At 37.6% G+C, this 22,043-nt stretch overlaps 2 protein-coding genes across 2 annotated transcripts in view; both read left to right on the top strand.

Moving 5' to 3' along the window:
- Positions 1-22,043, top strand: part of LOC149037509 (endoplasmic reticulum metallopeptidase 1-like) — a 68,275-nt gene that overhangs the window by 22,343 nt on the left and 23,889 nt on the right. The window lies entirely within an intron of this gene.
- Positions 505-20,325, top strand: LOC149037513 (fibroblast growth factor receptor 1-A-like). Its single transcript, XM_089188340.1, has 22 exons — positions 505-533; positions 1,282-1,469; positions 2,052-2,225; positions 2,884-3,156; positions 3,615-3,938; positions 4,116-4,379; positions 4,553-4,837; positions 5,456-5,704; positions 6,121-6,366; positions 6,784-7,068; positions 7,856-8,137; positions 9,425-9,526; positions 9,878-9,901; positions 10,177-10,374; positions 10,801-10,917; positions 11,053-11,237; positions 11,586-11,705; positions 12,006-12,082; positions 12,190-12,230; positions 12,694-12,790; positions 13,132-13,228; positions 19,309-20,325. The coding sequence occupies exons 1-22, from the start codon at positions 505-507 to the stop codon at positions 19,459-19,461; spliced, it is 3,810 nt and encodes a 1,269-aa protein (XP_089044466.1). The 3' UTR covers positions 19,462-20,325.

Here is a 22,043-nt window from a genome sequence, read left to right as displayed (position 1 = left end):
TTTATTATTATCATTTAAGTCCTCGATATATTCTTTGGTGCGCGAAAGTGACAACTTTAATCTTAGCAAAAGAACCTAACCTCCTTTCATATTAATGCTCTATTACTGGAATGAAGTCGGCTTAAAATATCAGCCTGGCTGTTTTGATGATTGATATTTATTGTTGACATGATATTTAATGAGCATCCCAGAGAATAGTGAATTCATTTTACTTTTAAAAGGTTGTTAGTTTTTTTTAATTGAATCTCCTCTATCAAGGATTCTGCTAACTCTACAATATGAGAATGAATTAAATTTATCCCTCAGATAATAACTTTCTTTTCTCAATGAATACTATCCTTTTACTTTTCGTGTGGATTTTGTGAAAAACACGCGAAAAATACAAAGACAACTTAAATGATACAAAAATAACCTGATTTCCTTTCATGTTAATGCTACCTGAAAGAACGGAATTAGTTCAAAATACCAGCCCGGCTATTCTGATGATTTACATTGATTATCGACATGATATTTTATGAGCATCTCGGAGCATGGTGAATTCATTTACTTTCTAAAGGTTGTTTTTCAATTGAATTTCCTTACTTTTATTGAGTTTTTTATCAAGGATTCTGCGAACACTTTATTTTGAGAATGAATAAAATTAACTATTTAGATGATTGCTTTCCTTTAACAATTAATACTATCCTTTTACTTTTCATGTAAATTTTGTGGAACGAATCAGGTGGCAAGCGTCTTGATACATTACATGATGATTAATGAGAGCTTGGCTCGTTCCCTTTCATGAGGATATGGTGCAATAAGAACTTTTATATGCAGTATCCATAAATCTCTGATAACATCCTTATAATTCACCAATCCTATAAAGTTATCATGTCCGTGAGAGCAGATCAGAAGGGACGGATCATTAGTGATTTTAAAATACTATCATTATTGATATAAGAAAAATTCCTTTTCTTCACACTATATCACATTATATTTATTATTAATATTTAAGTCCTCTAAAAACAAAAAGGCTTAAATTGTCTTTACATGCATCACAATCATCATTCTTTCACCTTTTACACCCTAACATCCTTATGCGTATTCTCCATAGCACGCAAGTGAGCGTGGAAAATACCAGCCAGAAGTTACAATGGTTATAACTCATGAATTCTTTGAGTTATTTTAATTTGACATAGTCAAAAAACTTGAATGAGCGGGCAATGTTTTGTGCATGCAATTTGCAATGTTGGCAGGCAGTTCTTCTATTTAGAGTCACTTTAACTTGTCAAACAGTTAAAGTTTTGATATAAATATAGTTCATGGTGGCTGGTCATCCTGGGAGTCATGGGAGAGGTGCAGCCTAACTTGTGGTGGTGGATCGCAAAGCCGAGTGCGCAGCTGTACAAATCTTCCACCACGGTGGGGCGGAAGGTTGTGCCATGGACTTAGTAGCATAAGCCAGTCTTGCAACACAAATCATTGTCCAGGTGAGAGTGTGTATTCGGTGTTAAACCAACAATCTTTTATCATTTTGATTATTAATTTTGCTGGTTCCAGGTGCTCCATGCACCTATAATTTCGTTTACATAGATTTTTAGATATCAATGTTTAGTAGATGCAAGGTTTTTACCATACGCTGCTATTTAGAAGTGGCAAAGTTCTGCCTTATCTTCATCTTCTTTGTTCAAAAGGTTGAATAAATCAGCATTATATACGCATGCAATTTGCAATATCAATGCAGATATCAAGTTTAGAAGCTGTAAGGTTTCTACCATATGCTGGTATTAAGATTCTGTAAAGTTTCTTTTATTCGTTATTCTTATTTGAAACGGTCAAAATGTTGAATGAATTAGCAATATATATGCATGCAATTTGCAATATCTGCAGGCGGTTCTTCATTTTATAACATATTTAACTTGTTAACCATGTTAACCTCTGATACAATGATAGTTGATGGTGGCTTGTCATCCTGAGGAGCATGGGAGAGCTGCAATGTAACGAGTGGGGGTGGATTACAAGGATGAGTTTTAAAGTTGTTTCTTAACGGCTTTTTCTTGAAACATTGTTAGTCAATGGTGGTTGGAGTGAGTGGAGTTCCTGGAGTATCTGCACCAAAACAGTCAGTGGCATACAGATAAAGTTTAGAGAATGTTCCAATCCAGAACCAGCATACGGCGGGGAACATTGTAATGGGAGCAGAGTACTTGTAAGGGAATGTAACAAAATGTCCAGCTGCCACGAAGGTAACATACAGATTGTAAAATCAGCGCGCCCGAGTTTTAATTACATAGGGTAACATTAATTGAAATACAGACATCATAAATGGTCCGTAGTCTAATCTTAGTTGAACCCCATATTAAAAAGGTTAAGTCCTGTCAAAAGCCTTTGTCGTTTAATCTACATCTTAATAAATTGACCTTGTCCAAAATTAGCATTAGCATTACATCGCAGCTGGAATAAAGTTATTTTCATTACTATTATCATTTTCTCACTCATTACTATCATCAGGATCATCATCGTTATCGTTATTATTATCATACAATCCCTATTATTATTATCGCAAATGTTTATGTTACTTTAGTATCATCATTTATATTGTTATTATTCTCATTAAAGTGTTCACTGTTGTCATCCATAGGCATTTAGCGCTAAATTTCTTGTCAATCACAACTGAAATATTTAGTTTCTTTATAAAATAGTATGGGATGTCTTATGTGAGCAGTATCAATTAACCATTTAATTTGGGGCTGATGATTATGTTTGTAACACACCTAGAATTGGTAAACATTTGAAACTAAGTACATATTTGGGGCAATCATCAGCAAAATAATTAAAATTTGTAGAATCTTTAAGAGGGCCTCTCAAGATATACATATACTTTTGCATTATTTCTTTCATCAGTATTTTCACTACGCTTTAGAACGGAGAGCAACCCATCGTTTGGTACAATGGAAATCCATACAAACAGCAGCTGGAAAAAGCTTTGCACTAGTACGTGGAATAAAGTTGAAGTAGATTTGACATGCATGGCAATGGGATACTCTAACAACAGTGATTATGGTAGATGGTTTGAAGACAGTGGCAATGTATCAGAGACATCTACCAATTTCAACTGCACCACCACTTTGACTAAATGTGAAGAAAGCTTCTCAAACAAACTGCAACTCTGCAAAGGTATTAACCAATTATGCATTTTGGAATCTGTTGTCAGATCTCTTTCAATCTTCTCTTTTGTACATCCTATTCTAGGTACCCTTATAGACTTGATCATAATTCGAGCGGTAGACCTCGCCAAAACATCCCTTCTTGCTTTGGTAATTGATTATGTACTAGTGTTTCCTCGAAGACTGCCCTCTTAAAAAATATGACATATATCGACAATTAGGTTGTTTTCGAGAATTAGTTTAAATCGTTGAAGGCGTAAAAAATGCCCAAAAATGATACCTGAACAGCTTCCCATCAAAGAACCCGTACAACCGAATTGGATTTCTGATCCTGTATGAACACCTTGAACTTTTAAATTTCTTCATAATCCTACTGTCTCCTTCCTTCCCTTATCCATATTTCATCCTTTTATTAATTCACTGTTAACTTACCTTCATTAATTGCTTAATATTTTGTGACTTTATAAGTTCCCGTTCGCTTGAGTGGTGCAAATGTAGAGTATGGTGGTAGAGTGGAAGTATTTTACAAAGGGAAATGGGGAAAAATTTGTACCAATGGATGGGATCTCAATGATGCCCAAGTTATTTGTCGCCAACTTGGCTTTGAAGAGGCTCTTGCTGAATTTTTTGACTCCAACCTAAAGGATGGAAACACTACTTCTGTAATGGCGGATGTTTCCTGCACTGGAGTAGAGGATGAACTTGCATCTTGCACTCGCAGTGATGGAAAGTTAAATGTCCCCGGTCAATGTCAAGGAGATGGCAAAGGTTCCCAAGCACGGTGTCAACCAAGTAAGTAAGGCATTAATAACGCCGAGATGGAAATTCCTAAAGGTAACTGGTCCTCGTGAATAGTCACGTGTTTACAGTTAAACATGAAAGATCAAGATACCAATAGTTTTGAAACTAATACCAAATACCGAGATAGAATGAACTGATTATTGTGCGACATGAAAATATTTCTTTCAGAGAACAGAAAGGTATGGGGAAAAGAGAAACTTCACTTTGATGTCGGCGACGAGGAAACCCTTCACTGCTCAATACATAACAAAACCGAGTTTGCGAGATGGGTCATTAATGGTCAAAAGGTGCAAAGGAACACTTCTTCTTCCAAGAGGGTCAAGACCACAGGAGATGGTAAACTGGTCATAGAAAATGTGCAGTTGTCTGATGGAGGAACATATGAATGCCTCATAGAGGAATATGTTTATTATTACACGGTCTACATCAATGGTAGGAAAATCCTTTTCAACACATTTAGAAGACCTTAATTGCCTCATTGTAGAATAGGTTAACATAAAAGTAAATGTGCCCGGCACACACAATAGGAGCACACAATACAGAGTAGTTAGCATTTCTTCAATGCAGCTTCGGTTAGTGGTTTTTTTCGTCATGTATTCCAACAGCAAGATTCACTGAGAACACTCTTGACCAGCAGAGCCTTATTGCTTACACATCTGGTATTATAAACTGTAGTGCTGAAGGAACACCACTTCCACAGATAACATGGGGGAAACAAGGAGAAAAGTTAGTACCTAATGGAAGAAGATTCGCTCAAATTCCTAGCGGCAGTCTACACATTGATCTTGTTCATCCTGAAGACGGTGGCACATACAGATGTACCATAACACAAAATAAAGGATCAAAAAGGTCCACAAACAAAGCTAAAAACATAAGTGTGTCTGTTATAGGTGAGTGAGTTATTGAGAAAACCCAGAACTGGTTGGGTCATTATACCAGCACGAAATAATAATAAAAATAACGATAAAAAGTTTATTTCTGTGTCGAACCATGTAGCCTGGGAAAAGCCCATGCTAATAAAGGGACACAGACTAATACAAAAACTTAGACGACTAAGATATCTACACTAAAGTATGAATAATAAAAAATGTAATCTAAATTGTATTAAAGATGACGCTAAACGATATAGGCGACTATCGATGGCTGATCTTAAGAGTTTGGTCACTTAAGTAGTTCAGTTGCATGTAGATAATGCTGATAAGATAGGTTTTTTATTTCATTTATTGAGGTTAAAGCAATCTTTGGCTTTTTTTTAAAGGTCTTTTATTTTTTGCCGACAGGCATTTCTGTTAGGTCACTTTATGTGTTCCAATCATTTATTGTTTTTAGCCGTCAGAAAGGACTTCCACCCGGTAATTAAAATTAGTCTGATTAAAATGCATTGTCTAATTTGTAGATTGATGATAGTGAAAGTTATGTGCCAAAAGTTAATTGCCTTCTAGGGTATATATATTATGCGTGTACAACAAAGCCGATTTGTTTTAATTTTTTTACTTGTTTATTCAAAGTTCGACCACAGGTTAATGTTACAGGAGCAAGCAATCTAATCAGAGAAGGAGACACTGTAACTTTGACTTGTAAAATCATTCAAGGTCGGCCCCAGCCACAGATAACCTGGCTTAAGAATAACTCTTTTAAAGGACACAACATGTCTCTCTCCTTTAATAAGATAACAAAGGAAGACACAGGTCTGTACACTTGTGAAGCAAAAAATCGTGGAGGAATTTCCGCTGAAAATATCTATATTTCTGTTAAAGGTAAGTTTTCAGGTCTAAAATTGCATTTTAAATCATTCAGTTGTGTTAGTTTCTGCCGATTGACTTTGGATTAAATGCTGTGGGTTTAAGCGCTGTTAAGGGTTTGTAATGGTTTTTCGGAGCTTGATTTATAAGCGACGAATCGCTAGTGGTTTGCGATCATTCACAAGTTCAATAGGAAGTATTTTTCTCCCAATTTAATGTGTAGTCAAATCCGTCTTTAGTAAACTGAGAAGTGTGGCGCTTGCTTCCAACTTGTAATTACTTAGGTTAGTTATATTAAGCGGCTGCTATTTGGTAGTCATTGGCTGGAGCAATGGGTTGGAACCAAAACAAAACATCTGCCATAACGATATTTGCTCTGTATCTGTTAATATTATCTCATCGTGACTTTCATATTAAATTTTTTTTTGTAGTTCCACCACATTTAAATCCTGAACTCAAGAATCTTTCAGTCCCACTGAACTCCACATTTGAAACAGATTGTTTTAAAAGGGCTGATCCTCCAGTATCAGTCAATTGGACCAAGGATGGAAAATCTCTTGGTAACAACAACACATTAGTTATTAAGCGTGTGACGTTTGATGATGAAGGTCTCTATGAATGTGCTGCTAAAAATCCGTTCGGAAAAGACAAAACCTCTTTCTGGATCGATGTTACCGGTAAATCAAATTCTATCTACCTTTGGCATCTTGACAGGTTTTCACCCTCTCAGTAGTTTTAATCAGCTTTACTGGAGAAAAAACTAAATAACTTTTCAACATTCTTTATTTTTATTTTCATTCCTTTGTTTATAAATTTGTCTTCGATTCGGATACCTCTGTAAGATGAATATCTAGATAAGGAATGGACGCTCACCTTAGTTATGTTGAAATAGACTAAAGTTTTTTTTTTGAAATGAGATATCCCTATCTATTGTCAGTTATAGTAATCCGGTAATATCTCTAACCTCAGAAAATGCATATAGTTAGCAGACTCAAAAATCGTCTCACATTTTATTACTGCAAAATGACCCGTGGTTGTCCAGTTGTAACTTGTGAAGCTTGATTGAAGATCAGTGGTGACCTTTTTATTTTCAGTGTCTGCTCAGATTCTATTGTCTCCGATAAACCAATCTGTCACTGATGGGCACCCAGTCAACTTTACTTGCCGTGCCACAGGTGTTCCAACACCAAACCTGACCTGGACATTTAATGGTGGTAAACTTCCATTTGGTATTAATCAAAACAATTATGAGGGAGACTCATTTCTGGAATCATTTCTGGAAATGCAGAAAATAACAAAGGAAATGGAAGGAACGTACAAGTGTACAGCAGAAAACAAAGCAAATAGAATAAGTTATTCCATAACACTTCAAGTATTTGGTAGGTCCAATAATTATAATGATTATGATGATAATATTAATACTGAAGTGGATGATGATAATCTTAATTTTAATAGCAATTAAAGTGAATATGGTGATGGAGCCAATGTAACAATAATAATCAAAGATACCTCCCTCGCAAAATAAGAGGTGAAAATGGTGGCTAGTGGCTAAAGGTTGCCCCAAAAAGAACTGACAGATTGTTAAGAATGAGATGGAGTCTTGATACCCCTGGAATTTCTGCAGGACAATTGAGTCAAAGAGTGCAGATACAAACTTGAGTGTGATGTACCTGGGAAAATACCGTAGCGAATTGTGGGAAAGATAATCGTTGCGCATGCACCATTTATCAGTTGTTTATGATGACTCTTCCATATAATCACTTTGTGACATTTTTTTATTGTCGCTCTGATCATTTTGATCTCAAAGATTTTGATTAATGCAGTGATTTGTAGATTTGCATGGGGCAATATGTCTATAAGAAAACACAAAGGGCTGGGTCTCGGTTTACGAAGAAGCATCTTGGAAATTCGGTTGGATCGGGTCCGAGACACTTAGGCAAATCTTCAGAAATATGTTGGACAAGTATTTCAAACCCCCGTCTGAAACCCCTTTTAAGCAAATTTCACTCAAATCGGCACGTTCTATCCCGCATGTACTATTGTAGGGTTGATTTGGGATCACTTAATTCTCTGATAATTACCTTACTAAGGTGTCTTGAGTGAAGTTTTTTTTTTCTTTTTACCAAAACCAAGTTATATATACATTACCTCTTTCCCTCAACACAGAAAAACCCACCGCCAAAGTGAGTCCAGAGCCATACCCAACGCTCATTCAAGGTGATAAGCTTCAGTTAACTTGCAGCGTCAACGAAGCAACAGTAAATATCACTTGGAGAAAAGATGGAGACCCAATAAAAGAAAGGGCAGTCATTGATACGCAATTGGATGAGACAACAAGTTATCTGGTTGTTGAAAAGGTTGTGGAAGAGGACAGTGGTGAATATTCTTGTGAAGCTCGTAACAGACTAGGAAATGTCGCCCGCTCCATTGTGATGATAAAAGTCAACCATAAGCTGGCATTATTGTAGAAACAATCTGAAATTTAGAAAAAACCAGGAAAGATTTATTACTCGACGTTTCGGGGTCATCGTGACTCCATTATCAAGAGACTAGTTTAAAAACATGCAAATAAGGAAAGGTACAAGAATAGCATAAATTAGAATGAACGGCTTAAACAAACACCTTGGCGCGGATGGAATCCGTTTGCACGTTCAATGTTGGCTTACGCATGCGAATATACAACATTTCATTAACAAGGCAATCAAATTTGCCGTTACATTTCGCGATGACGTTAAATTGCTCGATCAAGCGTTCAGGCATTTCACTATTGTGTTGGAGGTGGTAGTGTTTGTAGATAGAAGATGATTTCCTTGTGTGCCCTTCTACGCGATCGTGTAAGTGACCACGAGTAAACAAGGAAGGAACAAGGAAATCATCTTCTATCTACAAACACTACCACCTCCAACACAATAGTGAAATGCCTGAACGCTTGATCGAGCAATTTAACGTCATCGCGAAATGTAACGGCAAATTTGATTGCCTTGTTAATGAAATGTTGTATATTCGCATGCGTAAGCCAACATTGAACGTGCAAACGGATTCCATCCGCGCCAAGGTGTTTGTTTAAGCCGTTCATTCTAATTTATGCTATTCTTGTACCTTTCCTTATTTGCATGTTTTTAAACTAGTCTCTTGATAATGGAGTCACGATAACCCCGAAACGTCGAGTAATAAATCTTTCCTGGTTTTTTCTATGCCTTTGCTTTAGCAAATCCCTGCTGATCAAGAATCTGAAATTTAACAGCTATAAATCATTCGACTAAATGGAACCTGAAACTAACCCTAACCCTTAAGCATACTATTTGCTGTTTTCTGTTTGTTTGTTGCCTTTTTGTTTTTGTTTTGTTGTTGTTTTTTTTCAGTGTGTAAATGCGTGTTTGTATATTGGGTCTAAGCCTGTAATTTGGGTCCCCTGGCCTGTTAGATGCCCAAATAAGTATCATCATCATTGTTTGTTTGCTATTTGGCGAAGGGAATTTCTCTAAATCCATTTAACAAAAACATTTCTCAATTCAAAACAACATTCTAGCCAGGTCTTCTCCATATAGTTCTGATTTACCTTTCTTTGAATCTCTGCCATAAAACAGTAGCCATTTCTAATGAGCCAGCGAAGCTCTAGCGAAAAGTAGTATCCAGAGGGTCTGGTTAATACTTGGTAACAATCTCTCCCTTATCATCACATGCACTTGCTTTTTTTATTTGGCTAAGAACCATGTGTTTAACTTACACCAACAGCTGTGAGTCCATTCCTAGAGTGGTATTATATTTTTGGATCAATGGCTGCTCTCATTGTCATTTTGCTCATGTGTTGCTATTTTTGGAAACGTCGAAGGACAGGTAAAGCTCGTTCTTCTTATCTTGTTTTGGGTAGTTTTTCCAGAGAATTGCCATGTGAGAAGCAAAACATAGGACCAGTTTATGTTTACTTTTACTTCACCTCGTATTTCAATTGTTCTCCTCAAGTCATTATTAGATAAATATTAATACCCTTGGTTTGCAGGAAAAAGAATACCTTTGAGGCACTATTGGCATGTTTCTACTGCTTTTTTGTCTTGCGATTTATCTGATTTATAATCTTCTATTAACCACTGATTAAAGCGCATAAAATATTTACTCAAATATTCAAATTAAGGGAGAACTTTTTTTCCTTCTTTTCTTCTTTCTTTGATTTGCCATTTGGACCTACAGCAGCTGCCATGGCTCTGGAAGTCGGTTAGTTTGCCTTTTATTTATTAAATTGAAATTTTTTTTTTATAAAAAAAATTGAAGTTGGGGTTTAAACCTTGCTGTCATGTCAACGAGTAGTTCTACAACTTTAGTTTTTCTGCACAAGAAAATGTTATTTTTTCATCTCTAGAGTGATTATATCCTTCCATAAATAGAAGAATCCAGGCAAATAATTAAGAAACTCAAAACGTTTGCGTAACTTCTTTTTCCTTGATCACGTATACTTTGATTTATCATTAGAAATTGTATGATTTTCATAGAATTTAGTCCTAATCAAGGGGAAGCAGTTGAGATGGAGCTTGTGAATGTAGAAGTGGATGAATGGGAGATTGAAGGGAACCGTGTCCTGCTTCAAGAGGTCATTGGGCGAGGGGCATTTGGAGCAGTGTGGAGAGCTCTCCTTATTCCTCCAAATGGGAGACCTGGAAATCGCACAGTTGCCGCTAAATGCTTCACACGTAAGATCCATTCAACTATATTTTCTCAAAGCACGTAGATAGGTACTTTCTGGCCAAGGGTGACCTGCTTTGTGCTTTCCAGTGATCGTTTATCTCAGGTAGACTAAAGCCCTCTAAGAGATTCATGCAAAGTTACTTTTTATAATAACAGCAACAATAAAACAATAGAGGCATCAATAGCAATAAAAAATTGGAGGATGGTAAACATGTGCCACAATTGTGAGGCAAAGAAAATAGGAATTCCTCGAAAGGATTCGCTCGCCGATAGGTTCCATTTTTGCAGCTGTGAGCTCCACCAACTGAGCTTCAAAGACCTCTTAAGATGTGAGGTCTAAATCCTCACCCAAAGTTTTCGCTTCTCAAGCACGAGAAAATTTGTCAACAAGGATTTTTTCCCGGCTATAAAAAATATCCTTTTTATTGTAGCCACTGCAGGGGAGGAAGGAAGAAAATGTTTGATGAGAGAGATCGAGCTGGGAAAAATTCTCGGTGAAAGTAATCAGCCAAACATTGTGAAGTTCATTGGCTGTGTCACAAGACAAGGTACATACTAAGTCTAAGGCATCATTCTTATTATATGCAATAACATTTCAAATGAGTATGAGAATGTTAGCTTGTTTGTTTGTTGTTTTTTCTTTTTTTTTTTACTGATCCGTTCCTTTTTTTCGTTATTTTAAGTTCATCCAATGCTTATCATGGAACATTTGCCGTGTGGTGACCTGCTTGGTTACATGAGAAAATGCCGAGGAATTAATGATCGGTATTATCTTGGAGAAGGAAGGGCTCAAAATTTGAACAACTATGACCTTGTGCTATTTGCCAAACAAATCGCCGCTGGTATGGTATTCCTTGGATCAAGGGGGGTAAGTAACCAAAATGCTTCTACATTTAATTTTACCGCAGAAATACTTAATAGGGATTGTTATATCTTTTGAGTTGCTTGAATATAGATATATCTGCATTATATGAATTTTTTCGGAAGCAGGTTTCATATTCTCAATATTTCTCAAGAGTTCCTTTGGCATTGTAAGTGGGTCACCTAATGTCGCGATTCTGTCGGTATATGTTTGGTCTGTAATGAACACCCTAGGAACAATAGTTCTTACAACCCATGCAAACGTCTGTATAATTTTCCCTCTGGTCATGGTAGATCTCACAAAAGATATGCATTTGTTAGCAAGTTTACATTTTGGATCTTTGTCTTTGGGTAGATAATCCATCGTGACCTGGCGGCTCGAAACGTCCTCCTTGATAACAACTATGTGTGCAAAGTGACCGACTTTGGCATGGCATATCAAAACTTCAAATATGGTCATGGAAATGCCAAAAAGGTAAAAGATCGTCTTTGTTTTATCTTTTTTCCGGTGGCACTTGCAAACAGATTCCTAAGGTTAGCTCTAAATCTGCTTCAAATTGACCTTAACTGCCAACTGAGGATAGCTCCACGTTCTGCCATGCCAAAGAATACAACTGAGTTAGTTGACTTTTTCTTTTAAATTTATGACATTTGCTAAATTTTGACACTCCATAGTCTCGGAAGAGGTGCACCACCCACCTCACGTTGATATGCATGTCCTTTGTTAACTCGCCAGTATTACAAAACTTATTTTTAAACAAACCTGTCGTTGCAGGGCTGTTTGCCAATCAAATGGACTGCACCAGAGATTTTGTTGGGAAATTTCGCTGAACTTTCCACCTTGAGTGACGTGTATGTATGATGTATATTTTTGCATTGAGCAGGCCATCTCTTTGGTTTTTGTCTTTACAAGCTCACATAAAGAATATCTCGGCAATAATTTTTTGAAATTTTTTCAGGTGGTCTTACGGAATCGTTCTATATGAGATAGTTACTCTTGGTAAGTCAAACAAATATTTATACTTCCCATGTGTGGAAATGCCGTAGACATCGTTTCCGGAACTCATTAGCAATGTCAATGCCTTTAGGACCCAATTGGCAGACGTTAGTTTGATGAGCTGTAGCAGAAAAGCTTGTTGCACCAAAGTTTACGCCAATGATGAATTTTGCTCAGCTTGTCGAAGTTTCATTCTCTGTAACTGAGAACCGTTGTTTCAGGACTTTCCTTACCCTGACTATCACTCAAGACGAGTAGCATTTTGTGATCGACTTTAAATGACGAAAAACCTTTCAAATTACTTGGCAGAAAAGTGGTAATCAATTACATAAAATATAAGGCTAGTAAACATCATGTTTCGAATGCTACGGTCAAGCACTAGAAGTGGATCTCTCTGATTTAAATCTCAACATTTTCAAAGGAAATATTCGGGTATATCACGGCTACATTGTTTACTTCTTCGCAGGAGGAATTCCATATGAAGGATGGTCAGAAGGGAATGTGGTTGCACGGGTCACACATGGATACAAACTTCCAAAGCCCGATCATGTTGATAATAAACTGTGAGTCTTGCCTTTCAAGTTGCCATGTTCCATTTTAAATCACCCAATCCCTCCAACCCCGAAGAAAAACATATTCTCTTGTCTAATCTGGTTTCTTCTTTCGTTACTGAACTCTGCTAAATGAAACAAAGTTAACGTTGGTCACCAGTTTGTTCAGTCAAAAATTGTCTTTTCACTCAAGAATATTGAAAAGATGAATTTTCAGCTATTACAGCCAGACATTTCCTATCATTTTAGCCATTATTTGGCCCGGGCTCTCTTAAGATTTCTTTAACGGTTGATTTTTTATCACATATTGCATAAACCACAGTCCGGTATTAAACATCATTCCCTTATTCCAGGTATGCTATAATGAAAAGGTGCTGGAATTTTGACCCCGACTTTCGTCCTCCCTTTGAAAGTCTTCGAAAAAGAATGGACACCTACCTTCGTGAAGAGGTTTGTAGCACGATTTGAACAAGTCCTTGACGTCCTTGTAGGCCTCTAATATTATTTATTCCTCTAAAACTACTTCATAGACCCTTGCCCTTTCAAAGTTGATTTCAGCAGATTAATGAAAGTGCTTTAGGATTGTATTGGTTTCTTCTAACTACGGCTGGGGCCGCTTGCGGGAATTTCAGTGCCTTGAGCTTTCCGTTTGACGGCTCTTGCTTTTTGTTACGTTTCTTACCATTTGCCCCAGCCTATTGATGTTTTTTTAAGTTTTAACCCACTTAAAGATAAAACGCGCCAAGATGCCCCATGCCAACGAACTCATCTATCACCATTCCTTCCACCCTTCCCGCTACTTCCCTTCCAAACTGACTGAGCATCTACATTCATAATAAAGGTTGATGGGAGAGTATAACAGGGTAATCTGGTATTTTCAACTGAGTTGATAACGTAAATTGGCCACCTTTAAGTCTTAAAGATAAAACGCGCCAAGATGTCCCATGCCAACGAACTCATCTATCACCATTCCTTCCACCCTTCCCGCTTCTTCCCTTCCAAACTGACTGAGCATCTACATTCATAATAAAGGTTGATGGGAGAGTATAACAGGGTAATTTGGTATTTTCAACTGAGTTGATAACGTAAATTGGCCACCTTTAAGTCTTAAAGTGACAGGTTATTATAGTCAACTTACTGGTGAAGTCAGCAATTTGTGCCTTGCTGCAGTAACACCAAACGCAGAAGTATTTTGCAGCAGCTGAGTTAATTCCGTAAACCATTGCCAGAACAACATCAGAACAACAGTACCTGCCAAGAAAGGAAAAAAAAGCAATTAAATCAAATAACATGATGAACTTAAAAAAAGTTAATTCAGTAATTGAATGTAGCAAGATGGATGAACATAGGGCCTAAACTATTTACCTATGTGCATGATGAATGTGGCTTTAAAACCTCACAAACTTTTGAGTGTAACTTATCAGTGAACGTCAAAAAATCAACTTACCATGTCCCTGAGTAGTGAATTCCATCGATTGTCAAACCATTCATCTGGAGCTCATTTACCTGTTCAAATGTTGCACCCAGGTAGATTTTGATTTCTTCATAGCCTTCTTTTCCTAAAATTACTAATTATGTAATGATTTCAGTGAACATTCAGAGAAGTGAATATTTACAAACGTTAGGAAACTTAAACCAAAATTTCACTGGAGCAAAGTGATGCTATCATGTAAATATCAAGCATGACTTTAAAATCCTATTGATTTAAAGAGGGATAAGTTTTCACTAAAACGTTCATTTAGATTTTAAATCCTGATCTATTACTATATCAAAAAAAAAAAACACAAAGAAACAATTGTATTTTTGGATTCAATACCATACCATTATACAAAGCAATGGCATACAGATGGTCACAGCCATAACTTTCCTCCTCCAAGAGGCTGAGTACTGCCATAACGGTACCAATCTTGTTGCTCGTTCTCCGGCCATCAGCAGAAAACCGAAGGTTTATTTTGTTCCCATTGGCCTGCACAGCCTTTCTAACTTCTGGAATTTGTAGGAGTTGTTCTCAAATTTCACCAATGTTCCGACGTGCGCCATCTCCTTTTTTCGCCAAAACAACGAAGATATTACCAATTAAATGTTATCAAAATGCTTTTTCTGTTTTGTTTTGTTCAAGATAAACAGATCAAAGTCTGTCTCAGTCAATTGTATTCTATCACTAATTTCTGTAGCATAAAGTGACAAGGAGCATTACTCCACGTGAATGAGATGTGAGTCCATCACAAGGTCCCCTCAGTAAATGTTTTTGCCATTTAACTATCGTTTACACAAAACCGTCACTTCTCAGCCAACAGCTAAAATTTCAACTGATTCTCGTCATTAAGGTCCTTTCATTGTCAAAAAAAGAGAGCCACTTAATTCAGATATATGATATGTGATGATATATGATGAATTTCAAAAATTTGATTTTGTCTTTTTCTTTAATCTTTTATAACATTTAGTGGCGGTATCATGGCCCTGACATCCTCTGAGAGAGACATCCGCAATGCATGGTAAACGTCGTCAGAAATGAGGCCGGAGTCCTAGGCCACAAGAACATGCTGCGTAGTCTCTACCAGAGGATAGTGTATTTCTTCCTCGACATTACCAAGGGGAATAACAATTCCTTCTCCTCGTACGTTTAACTTGATCTGAAACAGATCAAAGGATGTGTTAATAAACAGTATTGAGATGGAATTTTACAAGTTAAAAACTGTCTTGTGCACTCATTCCATACACTCAAATGAGAATTTTAGATCAATTACTTATAAGTTAACTATGAACAATCCTACACGAAGTTGAGATTTTCAGATATGCGTTGTCATCAGTGAGCACTCTACTGCAGTTTCAAGTCTCAAATAATCGGTTTTCAACTGTCTCTACTCTAAACGTTTTCGATAATTTTAGTACGAGTGTAAGTCCAAAATTCGTCGAAATATGTATATTCAAGCGAAAACAAATTTTTGTAGAGTGGCACTCCGCCACCTGGGGGAATGCAAGCGAGATGAAACAGTGGCTTGGTAATTATTTGCGGAGGTAACCGTATTAATAATTGAAATAAAATCAATCGGTAACTCTAACGGTGTAGCAACAAAGAATATGAAATAAGGTAAAAACGAACATACCTCGATGGGAACAAACTCATGGAGTCCTTTTAGCAATTGCACCACAAGGTTTTTTACCTCCTCTTTTTGTTGTTTCTGGCTGCCTTTGTCAACTCGAAGAATCGCTTTTGCGAGGCATTAAACGATGCCTTTGTGCGTACTTGGGAAAGGGCGTCATTTAGCTGGACGACCAACGAGTTGTTCTGATGTTTCAAAAACTTATTTTCGCCTCTCAGTCTCCTGATTCAGCTTCGTACACTTTAATAAGTGGTAAGCGCGTTGTAAACGCGCTGGACACGGACGTAAACTTAAACTTTGAGAACATTTCTTTCGCCAAGATAAACGTGAACTATTCATCTGTTCTTCTGTTAGGTCTTTTATAGGATTGTGACAATGCTTATTCAACCATATTCCTAATGCAAGGCTGCCCTTATCTTATGTTAATGTAACCAAACCATAGTTGATGAAGCGAACCAGCGACTGGTTTTGCTGTTATTCCTTACATTCAGGGTGTCACGGAACCCATCAAGAGAATTTTGAATAGCCACAACGTTAAAGTTGCTCAAAAACCTTTTCAGACTTTGGGGTATATTTTCGCCAAACCTAAGGATCCTGTCACGAAAGAACAACGTACTGACGCTATTTATTCTATTCCTTGCAATGACTGTGACAACAAATACATCGGACAGAGCAAACGTCAGTTTGGTACACGTCTGAAAGAGCATCAAAGAGCGGTTTTCTTTTGCAAAAAGGAAAATTCAGCTTTATCGGAGCACACATGCCTAACCAACCATACAATTGGGTGGGATGATTCCAAAATTATCACCACTAATCGACGTTACCACCAGCGTCTTTGTTTGGAGGCTTGGCATATTAACTCCGCCCACGCTCCTTTAAATCGTGACGATGGCGGCTTGCTTCCTGATGCCTATTTACACCTCGTCAGAAAAAAGGCAGCTAATAAGTGATCATATGAAAGGATCTCTTGTTGCAGCGTTTAGATCACCCCTGATGAAGGCACTAGACAGGAGTGTCGACACGTTGGGTCTATGAATCGTAACTTCTTCTGTTACATTCATTAAATCTGTAAACCAGAGTCGCATCAAACCATGTCTGACTGTCAACCTGGTTGCTGTGTGAACTTTAATAAACTCTAGAAATGTTTAGTGTTAACAACTGGGTTGAAAACGTAAATTAGCCACCGTAAAGGGTAAAAAAGCTGACGTTTACTATTACCAATCGATTACTAGCGATTACTGATCGCTCTCACGAAGGGCTAACGCTCGAAACGTCAGCTTTTTTACCCTTTACGGTGGCTAATTTACGTTTTTAACCCAGTTGTTAACACTAAATTACCTGCTATACTATCCCACCGACGCAGCACCACAGTTTCTTTAGAAACTTACCCCTTTATCTAGAAATGTTTGTTGAACAAAGCGTTGTTGTTGCCATTCATTTAAGTACTTTGAGACCGCTTGAAGTTGGAGTGACCGTTCTACTTTAAAAAAGGAAAAAACAGATCTTGCTCGTAAAAGAATTTTCTAAAAACTGTAAAAAAATGAATTCTTGAACTGTTTTTAGAATGAAATACTGCTAAAAGCAAGTTTTTCGAGGTTTTCGCAGAGCGCGTTTGTTATCACTTTTTATTTGTTCCTTTTGTCTTTTACGTCGCGCGTGGCATCCAACGAAGGTGTGATTTTTTTTCATCGTTTTAAGAAGATGTGAAAAGGGTTCTAAACTTAATATTGTTAATCAATGCTCAGAGCGTGCCTTTATAAATTTTAAATAAATGGAGGGAGTAAGTTTCTAAAGAAACCGTGGTGCTGCGTCGGTGGGAGAGTATAGCAGGTAATTTAGAGTTAACAACTGAGTTGAAAACGTAAATTGGCCACCGTAAAGCGATTGACGAAGGGCTAACACTCGAAACGTCAGCTTTTTTACTCTTTACGGTGGCCAATTTATACTTTCAACTCAGTTGTTAACACTTAATTACCTGTTTTTAATTTTTTCTGGTGTTTTCAAAGCTCCTCAACGTTAGACTGTCACGATAGGATTTCAACTGAGTTTCTTTTAGGAAGCGGTTTAGAGCGCGAAATCAAATTATGGGAGGCGATTGCGCAGTGCTTTATGCATATAAAGAAAATAGGATAACTTTCGTAGCGCGAAATTTGATTGCCCTAAAATTTGGTAGATGAGTCTGACAGCGTCAGTGACGTGATTGAATGCACGTTACCTGTTGGGCAAAAAAAAAAAAAAAAACAGCAGAACATGACTATGCGAAAAAATATCACCTCCTTCTACTACACAAAAGGATGAATAGGTATCTATTAGATGTCGGCTTGTATAATCACAAAAAAACTGTGGGAGGAGATTATTCAGTTTTTCGTACTCACGAAGCGCGAAATTTAAATAAACTCGGATTGAACAGTCGAGTCAAATGGGAGAAATTGACGAGTGTGTGCGACTTTTTCCACTCGCCACTGTTTTTTTAACTCCTTTCGTTGAATTGAAGTACGAAAAGAGAATGATACCCATGAAACTACACGAATTAACGACGCGCGAGGCTTCGGACGTTATTACCAGGTTTAAATCACACGCTAGAGGAAGGAGAATATGAACCTTTTGTGGACACCAGGAGCAAAATCTTATTCATGCTGCGCAAAATTTAAATACCCGCACATTAAACAATCGAGAGAATGACGATAGTCTTCTATATGATCCAACGGCGTGTTAGGCTTCGGACGTTAATACCAGGTTTCACATGCTTTTATTACCTTTGCATCGCACAGTGAATCTCTAATTGAATATATCTTTCGCCAGTTTTAAGCAATATAAAGGAAACAACAGTGACATCTCTTTACCTTAGATACGAAAGCTACAGTCGCCCCACCATCTACCCCACCGTGACTATGTGCATCCTAAAAAAAAAATCTACTAGAATCACCCCCACGGAGAGGATTTGTCTTATCATCAGTTTTGCCGATAGTTTAAATCTGCCGCTCGTATGATAATCGGAAATTTTGAAAAATCCCGCATGAATTCTAAAGCTGTTTCCGCCATTGTTCCAAAGTAGCCGTATACGGTCATTGTTAACCGTTTAACAAAGCCTGCTGTAATCTAAGCTGATCCGCTTTTCTTGATACGAGCGTTTAAAAGCTGACGTTTCGAGCGTTAGCCCTTCGTCAGAGCGAATTGCAAAGTTCTAACGCTCGAAACGTCAGCTTTTAGACTCTTTATGGTGGCCAATTTAAGTTATCAACTCAGTTGAAAATGCCAAATTACTCATCTACATTCATAACTTCCTACCTGCTGAAGAAAACGCATTACTCTGTGCCTTTAAAGCGAGGATCATTTCTTTGTAGTCATTAAATTTTTCTTCTTGACTTGAAGTTAGAGAACATTGTAACGATCGTGAAAATCCTCTTTTATTGCTTTCCCCTTTAGACATATCTGCACCTGCTCGACATGGGATCTTATGACACGACCAAATACTCCAAGGTTGAAGATCTCGGAGGTGAAGATGCCGAACCAAGTGCACGACCTCTAAGGAACGCCGCGGCAAAGAGATTAGGAAAGTGGGCCAGCGACCGTCGTTAGACAGTGTCATTTTGAATATTGCTTAGGAACCAAGCACTTTGAAGTGCATTAAGTATTAGAAGAAAATGTGTAATGGTGATAATGGTGATAATTTAAGGGTGTTATTGTGTTGTAATAGATCAAAGCTGTTTCCTTGATGAGGCACTTTTAAGTCAGTTTATTGTTAAATCGCAAATGATAAATTACTCGACTTAGATACAGCTGATTAAGTCAGAATTTTTTAAAAAAGGGTGTTATAAATGAGAAAGCAGCTCGTCTATTTAGATTTCTGTACTGGGCAAATTGTTTGCTACTGTTTACTGGTGAAACAATACGACTAGTTGTTAGCAATCATGCATTGAAGTGTCCCCTACTGGTGATATAGACTTAGTAAGATATTTAGTAGTTTTAGTGTTGATTTAGTCATGCACCTTTCAGTACCGTGTCCTTTGTCGACTAGATTGGTGACATGCCTTGTAATGTGGTGTTACATGGGTCGTAAATTGCTTAAATTTTGTGTCATCGGTATCAGAAAACGAAAAAAAGTGCATTGCTATTGGTATGTTTACTCTAACCTTGTTGTTATTATTAAATGCTTTTTCATAAACGGAGAGAACCGTCTTAATAGAGTGATTCTAAAATCAAATTAATCAAGTTATCATCCCAATATTTTCGACTCGTACAAGAAACAGAGAGCGCTATTCAGAGGGGTTGTGGCTGATAGACAGACCTTTGCCATGATAAAATGAACCGCTTATTTCAAAGTGGCGATGTGGCTAGAGCAAGGATGAGCGTTTATTTCTGTACATTATCGAAACACACTAAGCTAGATATAAAATTTTGTAAAACACTCTATATAATATCTGCAATAAAAGAGTAGAGGCTTACCTTATGGCGTTATTCACAATGTTGTATTACTACTTAACCGGCTCCAGATATACACAGGAGAAAGAAAAACACCTAATCTTGTATCTCAGATTCAACGTAATTTTCTTTTAAAGGACATATTTGAACAGTTCGTTCGTAATTTTTTTCTAATTAACTCCGAGTTCATTTTACGGGTTTGTTGATGTTTACTGCCTCATACAGCTCACGCTTGGACGTAATACCCATATTTGATATGGAAGACTTGGAGAGATATCGATACCAGCGTTGCAATGTGTATCGTAGACATCCTTCGGAAGTTGGTCTCCCGATTTCCCTCCACCCGTCCCTTCACGCTGTTCTTGACAAAAAAAAGGGTAATCAGTAAATTATTCCGATGTAAGTCCGGTGTCCTAGCGGATTTAGACCCCCAACAAAAATGAGTGAAAACATCATCCTTAACGTTCTAGTAGAAATAGATAATACTTTACGTTCCAGTGCGTACTAGAGATATTTTTAATTGAAAATATGCGTATCCCCAATGCATACGAACTGGCAGCTGGAAATGACCCTTTTGACCGAGGGAAAATGCGGAAGCATTTAGTTTAATGTTTCGAGAAAGGTCGTTTTTGAACCTTTTCCGTGATAGTCGAACACCGCTAAATTTAATAAGAGACAAACTTGTGACACTAATTTATTTTGTTATTGTTCAATGCCCGAGTGTTGAGACGACATGGTACAGTGCGAGTTGTGCGAGGAATGGTTGCACATAAGCTGCGAGGGATTTAAGACTGCCCCGGAGGGCAAGTGGCTCTGTATCGTCTGCAGACCGCCAGACTCTAGACATCTTCGTAATTGTTAAGGATCGGATCCCTCAACAGTTAATAATCGTTAAAATTAGAAAATAAGATTGAGTTAGATGTAATAGTCTCCACTTCTGTTAAGACGTAGACATCAGTATTGATTTTCATTTGAAAATAAGCTGAGAGTTCCAATAGGTCAGAATAGAAACATTTTTATCATCATAGGCTTTATGAACGACTTGTAGTAGGAGTAGTTACTTCGTTCTTGTTCAAAAACTGTTTAATGTTATTTAATTAGAAAATCAGAGTTATTTTTGTGACTGGACGCAACAGATCCGCTGCAACACCGGCTCTCATTGCGTCAATAGGTAATCTCAGTTCCCTGCCAAACATTAGCACCTTGGGGAGTACCCTGTAGTCATGCGTTGATACTCGCAATGCAAAGGGAACCTAAGGAAAGTGCTGGCCCCATTCTTTCTGCTCTTCTGCAATCTTGGCAATAACATCGGCAACCATACGGATAAGTAGTTCAGGGCTCAATCAAGCTACGTAACCAACGGAAATTCCGAGACTAAAAATTTCGACTTTCTTCTCGAAGCACTCGACGAAGATGACCAAAGCGGCATATAAAGTCGTCCATGACAGATTGCCCTCGGTCGAGGAATTGGCTCATTTCTGGTGCCACTTGTGTGACACGTTGTACAATTAATCATCCGTACAGAATGTACTGACCAGTAAAAGCGTCCCTAGTCTTACGCACTGACAAGTGTCTGCACTCGTCATCTAGCTCCTTCAGCAGATCTCCCTTCAAATGCAGTCAGACCCTCAACTGTAGGCTCACGTGCACTGTCTTTTCGTCAAACCATCCCCACTACAAAACTCTATCCTGTGACTTCCACAAGGCCTCAGCGGCATATGCAATTAGGCGCTCCTCGG

This window comes from Pocillopora damicornis, chromosome 11 (genome assembly GCF_964200805.1).
Source record: "Pocillopora damicornis chromosome 11, jaPocDami1.2, whole genome shotgun sequence".
Taxonomy (NCBI): domain Eukaryota; kingdom Metazoa; phylum Cnidaria; class Anthozoa; order Scleractinia; family Pocilloporidae; genus Pocillopora; species Pocillopora damicornis.
Note: the sequence above shows the minus strand (reverse complement) of the source record. Positions and strands in the feature narration are given on the sequence as shown.